At 35.9% G+C, this 13,607-nt stretch overlaps 1 protein-coding gene across 2 annotated transcripts in view; it reads left to right on the forward strand.

Moving 5' to 3' along the window:
* LOC110442923 (condensin-2 complex subunit D3-like) overlaps positions 1–13,607 on the forward strand; it is a 54,463-nt gene that overhangs the window by 26,609 nt on the left and 14,247 nt on the right. For both annotated transcript variants that reach the window (XM_021486816.1, XM_021486817.1), the window contains exons 24-38: positions 424–500; positions 800–914; positions 1,727–1,900; positions 2,218–2,436; positions 3,006–3,135; positions 3,628–3,736; positions 4,198–4,282; positions 6,094–6,198; positions 7,394–7,463; positions 8,085–8,169; positions 8,706–8,795; positions 11,448–11,558; positions 12,004–12,063; positions 12,571–12,655; positions 13,164–13,285. In XM_021486816.1, the coding sequence (XP_021342491.1) occupies positions 424–500; positions 800–914; positions 1,727–1,900; positions 2,218–2,436; positions 3,006–3,135; positions 3,628–3,736; positions 4,198–4,282; positions 6,094–6,198; positions 7,394–7,463; positions 8,085–8,169; positions 8,706–8,795; positions 11,448–11,558; positions 12,004–12,063; positions 12,571–12,655; positions 13,164–13,285 (1,637 nt within the window). The remainder of the gene's footprint in view (positions 1–423; positions 501–799; positions 915–1,726; positions 1,901–2,217; positions 2,437–3,005; positions 3,136–3,627; positions 3,737–4,197; positions 4,283–6,093; positions 6,199–7,393; positions 7,464–8,084; positions 8,170–8,705; positions 8,796–11,447; positions 11,559–12,003; positions 12,064–12,570; positions 12,656–13,163; positions 13,286–13,607) is intronic.

The raw sequence follows: 13,607 nt of genomic DNA on the forward strand, positions 1-13,607 counted from the left end.
CCACCCCCCCCCACCCCCACCCCCTTAGGTTTGATAAGGTATTATATTAGCGTGTCCGTCTTGAATGTTCGTTGCAAATGAAACATATCAGCTTAAAAAAATTCTGGGGAGAACCCTGGTTATTAATATGTGTGTGGTTGGCATATAGTGGTATTCATATCTATCTTGTCACATTAAATAGCTTCACATTCAATAGTGGTTCATTCTCACAGCTCTTAACAGATTTTCATCAAAGTTTATACAAAAGTTAAGTAGGAAAATACCTTGGATGATTCTGTATTTCAGGGTCCCAGGGTCACTATTCAACCGTTGCTATTTTGTCAACAGATTTATTGTCATCAGTTTACCAATTTCATGGGAAAGGGAGCATTCATGTCTTTCAAATGTTTTCTATTTAAATAAAATTTTCATTTCTGCTTTCAGACGATTTGAAGTCACGCCTTCTTCAGTTTGATTCTCCCACAGAACTCATAGCTATTACCATCAAAACACTATCAAAGGTAAGCTCATCTCATATTACACAACCATCGCCAGTAAAATTACATGTCATTTGTTCCTTTGAGTAAAAACAACAAATAACAGTATAATCCAGTTTTAGGTAGATTTAATCTGCATGATGTAGATAAGATCAAGACAAAATGGGTTGAAATATTTGCATACATTACACATATTCTGGCAGGTTGTCTATTTGACACTGTTAAACTTTGACCTCAGAACTGCAAGATTATTTCTCTAAAACCAAGCATATCAGCATTTAGAACTGCCACTTATTATGCATTACCGAACTTACACCCCACAGCTGTGTCAGGCACAGGCCGAAGCTACCGGTGACAAGGCAGGACGCGAGGCCTGGTGTACTGACCTGTTAAGTGCCTGTGACAAGTACCTATCCCACGTCATACTAGAGGATCACTGTAAGTCATTGGCAATGAATTGGCATATAATTACATGAGAGATCTTCTTAATTTCAATTTTTTTTTTTTTTTGTGAAAGATTATTAAGAAGCATCATGCATGGGAAGAGATATATACTGTATATTGGGAAATTTTCACCCTTCGCCGGTAAAATCCATATTTTTCTAGTGTGAATTTCGCTCTTCACATATCATTACTATGTAAAGTATGTTGTTTATAAATATTCGCAGTTATGATAAATTCGCCCTCATTTCAGAGGGCAATAAAGGTGAAAATTGAACTTCGACAGAAATTTTCTGTTGTACAGTATTTGTGCTCTGTCATTTTTACTGGGAATGTACTTTAAGCACATTAAAAATATTATAGTTAAAATGAAACCTATTTTATTCTGTAATAAGCTCAGGGTATAGTGTATGACTTGACAATGAAATAGCATTTTTTGTCGGCATTTCAATGAACTGCAGTGGATATTGCTTTACCAGATAAATATACTGTAGTATATGTTATGATGATGGTATATTTCATATATCAGTTATGTATATAATTCTTATATATTTTACAAAAATAATGAAATTATTACAACTTGTATTAATCGCTATTTTTGGGCTGGATATAAGCACGTGGGGGTCTTAATATGGGATGAAACCAGAGTACCAGGGGGAAAAAACACGTGGTCAGGCAATTTTATGTTGTAAAGGAGATGTATCCCTTATACTTTTTTTACATGTGTTTTTGCAAATATGGTTTGTGCTATATTCCCTGTACCAGCTACATGTTGTACAGGTTAAGTGTACCTGTTCTGTACTCTACAGGTGGTGTAGAGGATGAGGATTTGGTGGTGCGACACCTGTTTACACTGGGAGAGGTCGTACAGATCTGTCCTGCCAGAGTGTCCAAGCGAATCTCACTCATTGTAGAAAGCTTCATTGCTGCACCCTGTATTTCATCAATGACGACCTCCTCACAGAACACCAATATCCATACAGGTAATTAGAGGGTCTCTTGTTTCCTTTAAATTGTTCATATGAAATAAAAATCAAAAGTGATTTTTATAAGGGGGAGGGGTGATGTCTGAACAAAATGAGTTTATTTATATAAGTGTATATTTGAAATTATTTCATTTCGTTCATAATGCATATAATGCAATTATATCTGAACATTTGTAAGTTTAATGAGTTTATCAATGTATACAAGTGGATGAAAAACAGTTTCATTTGCTCATGAAACATTTAAGCGTAATCATTGAACAACTCACGGCCATAGTAGTAATGATGATGTGTTTGTTATGTTAACTGCTGTTTAGGGGATCTGTGGCAAAGTAAAGAGTCAGAAAATAGTGGCAGCTCAAACCCAGACTCTGATGGTCTGCTGTCGACACAGCTGTCACAGGCGCCGTCCTCCCAACAGACAAACTCTCAGGATTTCAACACTCAGGCCTTCACCCAGGGTACCCAGATCTTTACACAGTTCCGCGGCTCAAAGATGTCCAACAGGATCCGAGCCTTTGCCTTTATCACATTAGGTACACATGTACTTGATATGTTAGTAGATTGATTGCATCAGATCTGTTTCTTTCTTAAGATTTGATTTCAGATGGCTTCACCATTGTTCTGATATATTTGAGGTGTTTTTTTACAGAAATTTTGAATGTTTCACATATAAATGCATCAGAGGGACAGTTGCAAGAGTACTGTATGTAATCAAGTATCCATATTCGTTATACATTTAAACTCCCATGTTTTTCTGTCATATGTGAATATCAGTTGTTTCATAATAAAAAAGTTTACTGCATATTATTATGATTGCAGGATCATATAGTTACTAGCAAATCATTCTTTTTAATACCATTTTTCATGTATTTTTGGAATGAATTATATTGTATATGGTAGATTTTCATGAAATGTATTGCATGTGTCACTGTGTTAAAAAGAACACTGGTTACTCTTTTTTCAAACCACCAAACACAGGAAATGAGGGGAAAAAACACACACAACAACAATGCCATGCCTACAAAGCGACACTGCTGTTAAAAATCTCTTGAGAGGTGACCAGTGTTATTGCTGATATATAATGTAATCTTTATCATTGTAGGCAAGCTCTGCCTCCAGAACCCAAACCTTGCCAAAAAGTGTGTGGCAGCGCTAGCTCGCGAACTCGAGACATCCACAGATCCGGCCATCCGTAACAATGTCGTCATCATCATGTGTGACCTCTGTGTCAGGTACTTACACTTAATTAGTAGGTCACATAAAAGCACATGATACTGATTTGGGGCTGAATGGGAAGTAACATGCTCACATATTTGTTTTTGCCTGAAAAGTCAAAGTTTTGTGCTTTTAAACTTTGTTTTCTAATAAAATGCAGATGAAAACAAGATCTCAAAAGCCAAACAAATTGATTGTTTTGATTCCACCTTTGGCTCCCAAAATAAGTTGGGTAGGTAAAATACTTTTGCAGTTATTTGTGATATTGTATTTGAAAACTCATGTAGACTGGTTATCCGGTGAATATTGATTTCTAAATATAGCCTATATGGAAATAGTGAGCTTATGCCATGCTGGTCACGTTTATAATAATTCACCTCGGTCAATATCACTCTTTCAGGTTCATATCACATCATATTCATCAGCACAAAAGTCCATAATTGTATATTATTTAATATCTAGAATTTTATTTTCTGATTTTTATATTAATGTACAATTACTTCTTGCAGATACACAACAACAGCTGATCACTACATTTCAAATATTGCTTCCTGTTTAAAAGACGAATCACCATTGGTCAGAAAACAGACATTGACCATCATCACTCGACTGCTACAGGTTTGTACCCTTGTTTGGTATCACCTGTTAAAATGGATCAGTCAGTTTAATATTAGTCTCGGTTGGCAGTGATATCTGAAGCTTTGGACAGTTGTCCCGGACCCTGGTAAGCCAGTAGACATGGGCTTGACGTCATGCATTACGAACAACTTGTATGGGAAATCTTAAATAAACAGGGTCTTCAAGTAGATTTTGTTTATTCTGGGGCAGTCTTTGCTGACAGTACATGTATCAGTTGTCAGCATCAAATTTATGTTAAATGTTTGTATGTGAAATAAAATAGAACAAAGAGCAATCTGAAAGAAACATACATTGCCTCTTAATTAAGATACATGTTCCTAAAACATGAAAGAAAGAAAGAAATCCTTTTAGCCATAGTTTAACCAAAGCAACGAGCCTTGTCAAAGATGATTTTACAACTATTGCATGGAAGTAATATTTCATCAATTTACCAATTACAGGAAGATTTTATGAAATGGAAGGGAACATTGTTCTTCCGGTTTATAACCACTTTGCTGGACGAATGTGATAAGATCACAGATTTTGGTAAGGACAGTTCTTCTCTACACATATGTGATTATAATGTTAATCTATTAAAAAAATCATTCACTTTCTTCAGCCTGCTCCCCGCAGTATACTGTAAACTACTCTGTCTTTGGGACTCATTTAGTAGATGTGTCGTTCATGTGACAAACATAGCATTATGACTGCACTTCACATATTGATCAGATGTGCCAGTTTTAGACAGATTTGAGACAAATTATGTAATATGCTTGGTATGAAATTACTGCTCTTTAGAATTAATTGGTCAAAGATTTTTTATGCGCAGTTGGTCTATACCATAAAGATATTTGTTATATTACCATTGTGCTGTGAACTTACCGGTGTGTATGCAGTTTTAACCTTTTACCATTCAGTTTCCTTTTGGTGTTTTGAGTTTTGTAAGTGTTCCTTATCATTAGCTATGACTTCACCATTGCTGGCTAGGCCATTAAGCAACTGCATGACATCAGCAGATTATATTGATTCCACGATTACTAATTCCATAGATAACCACCATCAGTATTGAAATAGAACCCTCTCAGTCATGAATACAAGTACTGACACAGGTGTAGTTTAGAAAATAACATACATGCAATAAAAATGGGGTTCAGAGTTTCACAGATACAACCATATTGCTGCCACAGTAATAGCGAAACAACACAAAAGCTGTCTAGTTTCTAATTGTAGAACCATAACTCTTGATAAACATCTGTTAACTAACATGCAGTTAAGTATTTGGTTACATTTCAATGATTCCTTTTGCTGTTGCATCTTATCAGTTATATTTTTAGGTCACCTGAGCTTTAGCTCAAGTGACCTATTGCTATCCGTTTTCGTCCGTCGTCGTCCGTCGTCCGTTAACATTTTACATTTCAATCTTAAAGTCAAGTTCTGCTGGGCCGATTGAACTGAAAGTTGGTAGGAATGATCGCCTCATGGTCCTGACAAAGTGTTGTTATTTTTCGGGTCGATCAGAAATCCAATATGGCCGCCACGGCCGCCATTTTGAAAAACTATTTCAAACTTAAAGTCAAGTTCTGCTAGGCCGATTGAACTGAAAGTTTGTAGGAATGATCGACTCATGGTCCTGACAAAGTGTTGTTATTTTTCGGGTCGATCAGAAATCCAATATGGCCGCCACGGCCGCCATTTTGAAAAACTATTTCAAACTTAAAGTCAAGTTCTGCTAGGCCGATTGAACTGAAACTTTGTAGGAATGATTGACTCATGGTCCTGACAAAGTGTTGTTATTTTTCGGGTCGATCAGAAATCCAATATGGCCACCACGGCTGCCATTTTGGAAAACTATTTCAAACTTAAAGTAAAGATCTACTTGGCCGATTGAACTGAAACTTTGTAGGAATGATCGAATCATGGTCCTGACAAAGTGTTGTTATTTTTCGGGTCAATCAGAAATACAATTTGGCTGCCATGGCCGCTATTTTGCTACTAAGTTCTAATAGGCCGATCTCACTTAAAATTGGTCTAGGAATGATCAGCTCATGGTCCTGACAAAGTTAAGTTAACATTATACTATTTTTTACTCAAATTGGTACATATTTCAACAACAAAAATAAATACTGTAGACTCAGGTGACCGTTTAGGCCCATGGGCCTCTTGTTTCTGATGAAATCTGTAGACTTAAAAGCCTGCACAGTCCACTGGTTTCGACCAATATGATACGCACTGATGTACAAGTAACAATTATTGCAAAGTTTGGAATATTGAGGGAGTGATGTTTTCTGACGCAACTCTGATTAGTATTCATCTGTTGTTCTGTTTTTATCGTGGTCCCTAATGTTTGAACATTACAGCGGAGTTCTGTCTTGTCCACACACTGTTCCAGAGGTACCCTTCCATGTTCTTCCATCATTTCATGGAGTGTATCTTCCACTTCAATGCCTACCAGGGACACGGAGGTTTGTTTTCTCTTTGATAAATAGTGTAGTACTTTTTGTTATTGAATAATTAAGGACTGTTAAAAATTTAACCGTAGAGGAGGAATGGGAAGTACTTTTTCAGAGACCCCACCACTCATAAAATTAATTTCAAAACACTTTGTCCATATACTGTAGACAATGCATTGAAAATGGGGAATGGAGTCTCCGAAATCTCGTCCAATATACCGGACAAAAGAGAAGGAAGTGTCTAAAATTGTATAGAGTGAACTGCACAACAGGGAAAAGAGTCTACGAAATCTTGTTCAATATTCCACGATAGTAAAAGGACTATGTATGGTTTGGACCTTTTTTGGCCCCCAAATCCATCAAAATTAAAAATGTTGAATATAACTTTCAAATGACTGTTTCTTTAATTTTGAATACTTCCCCGGTACTATTATGTAAACCTATATTTGTGTTTTCAAATATGGCTGCCATGGTAACCAGTTATTATATACATGTACATGAAATTTGAATATTCGGTCAATTTTGACAGGTTTTCGCCTAGTTTTTCTCTGGGCTACCATAGAGCGCACTCTTGAACAAACTTTATATTTCTCCTAAAAATGTATTACAGTTGCCTACACATTATCCTTTGATATTTAGTTTGTTCAAGCATGTGCTTTGAAGTTTCCAGGAAAAAAACTATGTAAAATAGGACAAAATTCACTGAATATTCAAATTTTTCTAATTTATGCAAATTTGAACTTGTTACCATGGCAACAATAATTAGAAATACAAATAAATATTTTCAGGATAGTGTTTGGGAAGTATTCAAAATGAAAGAAACAGTGATTTCAATGTTCATCTAAAGGTATTGAATTTTGATGCATTTGGGGGCCAAAACATGCCCCAACCATACATAGGCCTTTGGGGAAGGAAGTCTCCATAATCTTGTACATGTATAGTTTATAGGTGAATGGAAAGAAAAGGTCTTTAAAATCTTGTCTCATATTTATACTTTATTATAGTTTGAAAAGATTTATAAATGAAGTTGTTCGAAATTATAGAAATATGAAATAAATAATAAATGATGAATGGCTTTAGTTTATTTATTGATATCAATATATATCAACATTTGCACAAATGTTAAACATATTTCAGACAAATATTTTGTAATTTTTGAAGAAAATGAAACTCAGTTTTATACTAAATGTATGTTTTATTTTCACAGCTTACAATAAATTTCAACAAAGTGAGAGAGACCGAGCAAAGTTTTCACTTAGCGGCAAAGACAATTTCAGGTACATGTATTTAGTATAAACTTTATTTCTTTCACAACAATTATGAGACAAGTTGTTAGCCCAGATTTTAGCGCACGGGGTGCGGTCTTATTGTGGGAGGAAACCAGAGTACCTGGAGAGAACCCAAATGGTTGGGCAGGTGACCACGAACCTTTTCACGTCTGACTGGGGAATCGAACCCCGGCTGACATAGTGAAAGGCAAGTGTGCTATCCACTGAACCACCCGACCACCCGTGTATTAAGTAAAATGCTGATCTCTCTATAGTATGGAGATATGAAACATGTTTTTGTTTAAGTTTAATTATAGTGCCAGGATGCAACACGTCGGTCAACTTTTCAGCAAAATCAGCAAATCCTGGAATAGGTTAATGGTCAAAAAAATAATTATGGCTAGTGAAAGTGATAGACAAATATTACTGTTTTAAACCTAATACATGCTCCCGTCCCATAATATATGTATGGTTTGGTTGTTACATTCCGGTACAATAATTTACAAACTTGCTTGAAATGCAAACCCTCCATCATTGGATAGGATATGATTTCAAATCATTTCCCATGTAGGCTGAATGGTATTCCTGACAAAGAGTATCTTTAGTTAACCACTGCACACTGTTTTACAGGAAACGACAGAAGCTGTACCTCTTCATGTTGGAGCACATGACAGACCCTCACAGGTTCCAGTTGACCGCTAAGATTGTACAGGAGGTATGATACTGACACTGTTCTACTGCGAAGGAAAGAGTTTATATTCATCTAGATACCATAAATATTCCATACGTCTGAAGATTGTCACATCAAAGGCTGAAACATGTAGATGAGTAAAAATTGGGGAAACTATTGTTTGGCATCCTTTAGTCTTCATAAAAGAAATAATTTCTTCAAACAGTCTACTTTATTGACAATTTGAAAAAAATGTACTAAAATCAGATTTCAAACACCTGTTCCATTTCTTACTGCCATTGAATTCTCAACATCAGTTTGCTACTAATGTGACTAGCTACTTCAGAGTGAAATTATACCTGCAACAGTTGCTTAAAACATTTAAACAGCATCAGGTTTTTGGTGTAAATCTTGTGAAATATTAAAAGACAGAGACAATAGATCAAAATAAAGATAGATTGGGAGTGTAATGGCTTTTAGACAGACACAATAGATCAAAATAAAGATAGATTGAGAGTGTTATGGCTTTTACAAGTTTATGGCATATCTTGATGACAAAAATCTTCTCTTTTTTTTATCAGATTCTGGGAGGGGTAGTTGATGATATCATCCCCCTGAATGAGGATAGTGCCTGTCTTCTTCAGGATTCACTGGCTATACTGGCCAGTAAGGTAAGTAGTATCAAGATTGTGTGGCCGCTTGGCTAATGCCTTCAAAGGTTTGGCTGGAAAGGTAAGGTGTCTAAAGGTGCCAGAAGTGTATGTCTCGTGCGTAGGACTGAAGGTGTCTAAAGGTGCCAGAAGTGTATGTCTCGTGCGTTGGACTGAAGGTAACTAAAGGTGCCAGAAGTGTATGTCTCGTGAGTTGGACTGAAGGTGTCCAAAGGTGCCGGAAGTGTATGTCTCGTGCGTTGGACTGAAGGTGTCCAAAGGTGCCTTAAGTGTATGTCTCGTGCGTTGGACTGAAAGTAACTAAAGGTGCCAAAAGTGTATGTCTCGTGCGTAGGACTGAAGGTGTCCAAAGGTGCCAGAAGTGTATGTCTCATGCGTTGGACTGAAGGTGTCCAAAGGTGCCAGAAGTGTATGTCTCGTGCGTTGGACTGAAAGTAACTAAAGGTGCCAGAAGTGTATGTCTCGTGCGTAGGACTGAAGGTGTCCAAAGGTGCCAGAAGTGTATGTCTCGTGCGTTGGACTGAAGGTGTCCAAAGGTGCCAGAAGTGTATGTCTCCTGCGTAGGACTGAAGGTGTCGAAAGGTGCCAGAAATGTATGTCTCGTGCGTAGGACTGAAAGTAACTAAAGGTGCCAGAAGTGTATGTCTAGTGCGTAGGACTGAAAGTAACTAAAGGGGCCGGAAGTGTATGTCTCGTGCGTAGGACTGAAGGTGTCCACAGGTGCCAGAAGTGTATGTCTCGTGCGTAGGACCGAAAGTAACTAAAGGTGCCGGAAGTGTATGTCTCGTGCGTTGGACTGAAGGTAACTAAAGGTGCCAGAAGTGTATGTCTCGTGCGTAGGACTTAAGGTGCCAGAAGTGTATGTCTTGTGCGTTGGACAGTAAGGTATTGCATCTCAAGGCTACAGTTTTAGTACCGGTATCTTTATTTCGTACAGCCAGGCAAATACAACAAATCATGATAAAATTATTTGTTTTAGAGATGACAATTAGTTTTGATTCTTCTATTTAAAATGAATGTACAGGTTGAATATAATAATTTTTGTGAGACAATACTATTTTGGCAGTGACTATAATTGTTTTTTAAGCCCCTTGAATGAAATGACCAAGGGCTCATAGGTTTAACTTCTAAAGTGTACGAAGTACATGTGTGCACATATCTCAAATGGAAAAAGCTCAGTGTTGAAGCTAGCAAGGAATAGCAGGGTGAAGCGCCCTGTCTTAATTGTCCTAGCATGTATGACACCCTGCCCTTTTTATTGACGCCCTATATGGAAAATATGGAACAGGCTCATCAAGAAACATATATCGCCGTACTGAATTTTTTGTCGCTAAATCTGAAAAAGTGTCGCCATTTGGCGACTTGGCAATCGTTAATGCGAGCCATTTTTTTCCGTGACCTTACTGAGATGTTAAGGATAAGAATGGGGTATCCATGTCTTAGACACATTTTTATACGCCCGTCAAATTTGAAGGGGAGTATTGTGGTATGGTGTCGTCCGTCCGTCCAGCGTAAATATTTATTTGTCCGACAATCTCCTCCTACATTTTTCGACTGATCTCTTTGAAACTTGGTATACATTATAATCATGATATGAAGTTGTGTTTCCTTGAAAAGAATTTGATTCGATAATTTTTGCAAAAGTTATTGCCCTTTGTTTATTTCAGTATTTGATTTTTGTCCATTTCAGTATTTGATTTTTGTCCATAAATCTCCTCCTACATTTTACAACGGATCTCTTTGAAACTTAGTATACATTATAATCATGATATGAAGTTGTGTCTCCCTTAAAAGAATATTGATTTGACAATTTTTCCAGAAGTTATTGCCCTTTGTTCATTTTAGTATTTGATTTTTTGTCCAGAGATTTTCTCCTATATTTTTTGACGGATTTCTTTGAAACTTAGTACGCTAAATAATCATGATATTATGTTGTGTTTCCTCGAAAAGAATTTTGATTCGATAATTTTTGCAAAAGTTATTGCCCTTTGTTTATTTCAGTATTTGATTTTTGTCCATCAATCTCCTCCTACATTTTACAACGGATCTCTTTGAAACTTAGTATACATTATAATCATGATATGAAGTTGTGTCTCCCTTAAAAGAATATTGATTCGACAATTTTTCCAAAAGTTATTGCCCTTTGTTCATTTCAGTATTTGATTTTTTGTCCAGAGATTTTCTCCTATATTTTTTGACGGATTTCTTTGAAACTTAGTACGCTAAATAATCATGATATTATGTTGTGTTTCCTCGAAAAGAATTTTGATTCGATAATTTTTGCAAAAGTTATTGCCCTTTGTTTATTTCAGTATTTGATTTTTGTCCATCAATCTCCTCCTACATTTTACAACGTATCTCTTTGAAACTTAGTATACATTATAATCATGATATGAAGTTGTGTCTCCCTTAAAAGAATATTGATTTGACAATTTTTCCAAAAGTAATTGCCCTTTGTTCATTTTAGTATTTGATTTTTTGTCCAGAGATTTTCTCCTACATTTTTTATAGCATGTCAGCTAACCACTCTTAGAATGATGCAAATCTTATTTCAATGTAAAAAAGTATGTAACACTATATGGCATTTGACGGCCGTATATTGTTCCGCCCCGCGGTACTCTTGTTTAGTTTTTGTGCGTTTTTCTTTTTAAGGAAATCAAACTGTCATCACTGAAGGTTAGAAACTCTGAAGATGTTGTTGCTGACGAACAAGAAATGGCTGCTGTTGTCATGGCAACTGCTAAGAAGACCTTGATAACACAGGTATGTAAGAATAAAAATTAAAAATCATCTATCATTTGTTAAATTTGCATTGAATTAGAATAAAGGGTAAAACCTAAACATGCTACCTTTCTTTGGTTTTACAACAAACATATTTCTTTGACTTTTGTTTTCTTGACAGTTTCATTTCATTTCTGTTTTAATGCATTGCCATACCCCTTTATAATGACAATGTTTCACTATAAATTATTATGACAAGTTTAAGTGATTTGTGATTATTTTGCTATAAATGATGACGGCATAAAAGGTTTAACTGTGTAGTGATTATTTTGAAAAAATAAACTGAACACTTATTGTCAGAGCTGTTACTGTTTCTTTTGCAAATTAACATCCTCACAAATATGATTGAAGAATTATACCGAAAGATATATTTCTGAAAGATTTACTGATTTACAGTATTGCATCCATAATATTATTTCTTTTCTAGGTGTTGAAAAAAAATGTGATTGAAAACATTGTTCCTGTGGTCGTCTCGCTCAAACACATGGTAAGCTACATGTCACTCTGTGTCACTCTGGTCCCCCCTTTTCATGTATAACTACTGGAGGGATGCTGTTATTTTATGGAGGATTTTCGCTCTAATATGGATTTAGTTGGGACTATTGATCATTTATGGATTGATGCAAAATTATAAACTTCCACGAATAAATTCCTGGAAGAAAGCCACAAAACCTTGACACTATGAAATTTAATCATGTATGACAGTGTTGCAGTTAGAAACAACCATTTCAGAAGGTTTTCTCATTGTTGAGAATATCTCAACCAGTCCCACTTCAAATCAAATAAAAAGCCAGTCAAATATTTTCCACAAATGATACAGTAAGATTTCTGTTCTAAACACATCCGCACCAAATCTGTGTGTAAAATTTCAGTTTTGGATATTAGTCTTTTTGATATCCTGCTTGATTACATTTTACCTGAAGTTGTCCTTTAGCTGATCAATGTTTAAATAACTTGACATAGATTTATTAGTAGTTGTCCTCCTTGTCTGCAGCTTGAGCAGCACCGATCGCCTCTCCAGAAAGACCTACTCTCCTACCTCATGGAACTCATGAAGGACTTTAAGAATGAAGTTAAAGGTTGGTATCGCATCAGCAATGGTTCAATTCATGGTTTTCAAGTCTATAGTATTAGAAATATTATCTTTGAAAAGGTGAGTATAGGGCAAGCATAAGGTTCAATCTGTCCACAAATGTTTTGTTGACATTATCGCCAGGAATATCCAATCTAGTTGTATATACTTGTCAGAATATTAATGCTATGGTTCTAAACAGAATTATGGCCCTCCTCACACTTCTGTAACAGATTGCTTTGTAGTACTTGAATATCATCAATCTTTTCCTTTGATTTCAAACTTCTCTCTAGTTTTATGACCATAAAACAATTTTAAGACATACTTATTGTATGCTATCCACCAAAATGATGATATTGTATCAAAAGTTCCCCAGAGTAGTAGACATCAAGAGAATAGGAAGTATATTTGATCAACATTAAGTAACGCTGCCTTGTCAGCGATAAAAGATAAAAGTTTTTTTTTTAATCAGCTGAAGGACTTGTTTATGACTAATGATTGATGAAAAATTACAGAGATTTTGTCAGCGGACAAGCAGTTGGCCAGTGAGATAGAGTTTGACCTGAAGAAGTTTGAGGAGCAGCAGGAGGAGCAGGTCAGAAAGAGGCAGAACAAGAATACTGCCCCTAGTGTGCAGGTATGTATTTTAATACCATGATCGAGTATAGGAATAATAATATAATACCAGTATTACATGTTCTATGCCATCAGGAGCTTAATCTGACTCCTATATCTGGATGGAGCTTGATTAACTTATTTGCTAAGAAGAACTTGATAGACTTGTATGCTAGCAGGAGCTTGATTAAACTTGTATGCTTGCAAGAACTTGATTAAACTTGTATGCTAGCAAGAACTTGATTAAACTTGTATGCTAGTAAGAACTTGATCAGACTTGTATACTAGCAAGAGCTTGATTAAACTTGTATGTTAGTAAGAACTTGATTAAACTTGTATGCTTG

The sequence above is a fragment of the Mizuhopecten yessoensis genome, unplaced genomic scaffold (genome assembly GCF_002113885.1).
Source record: "Mizuhopecten yessoensis strain PY_sf001 unplaced genomic scaffold, ASM211388v2 scaffold716311, whole genome shotgun sequence".
Taxonomy (NCBI): Eukaryota; Metazoa; Mollusca; class Bivalvia; order Pectinida; family Pectinidae; genus Mizuhopecten; species Mizuhopecten yessoensis.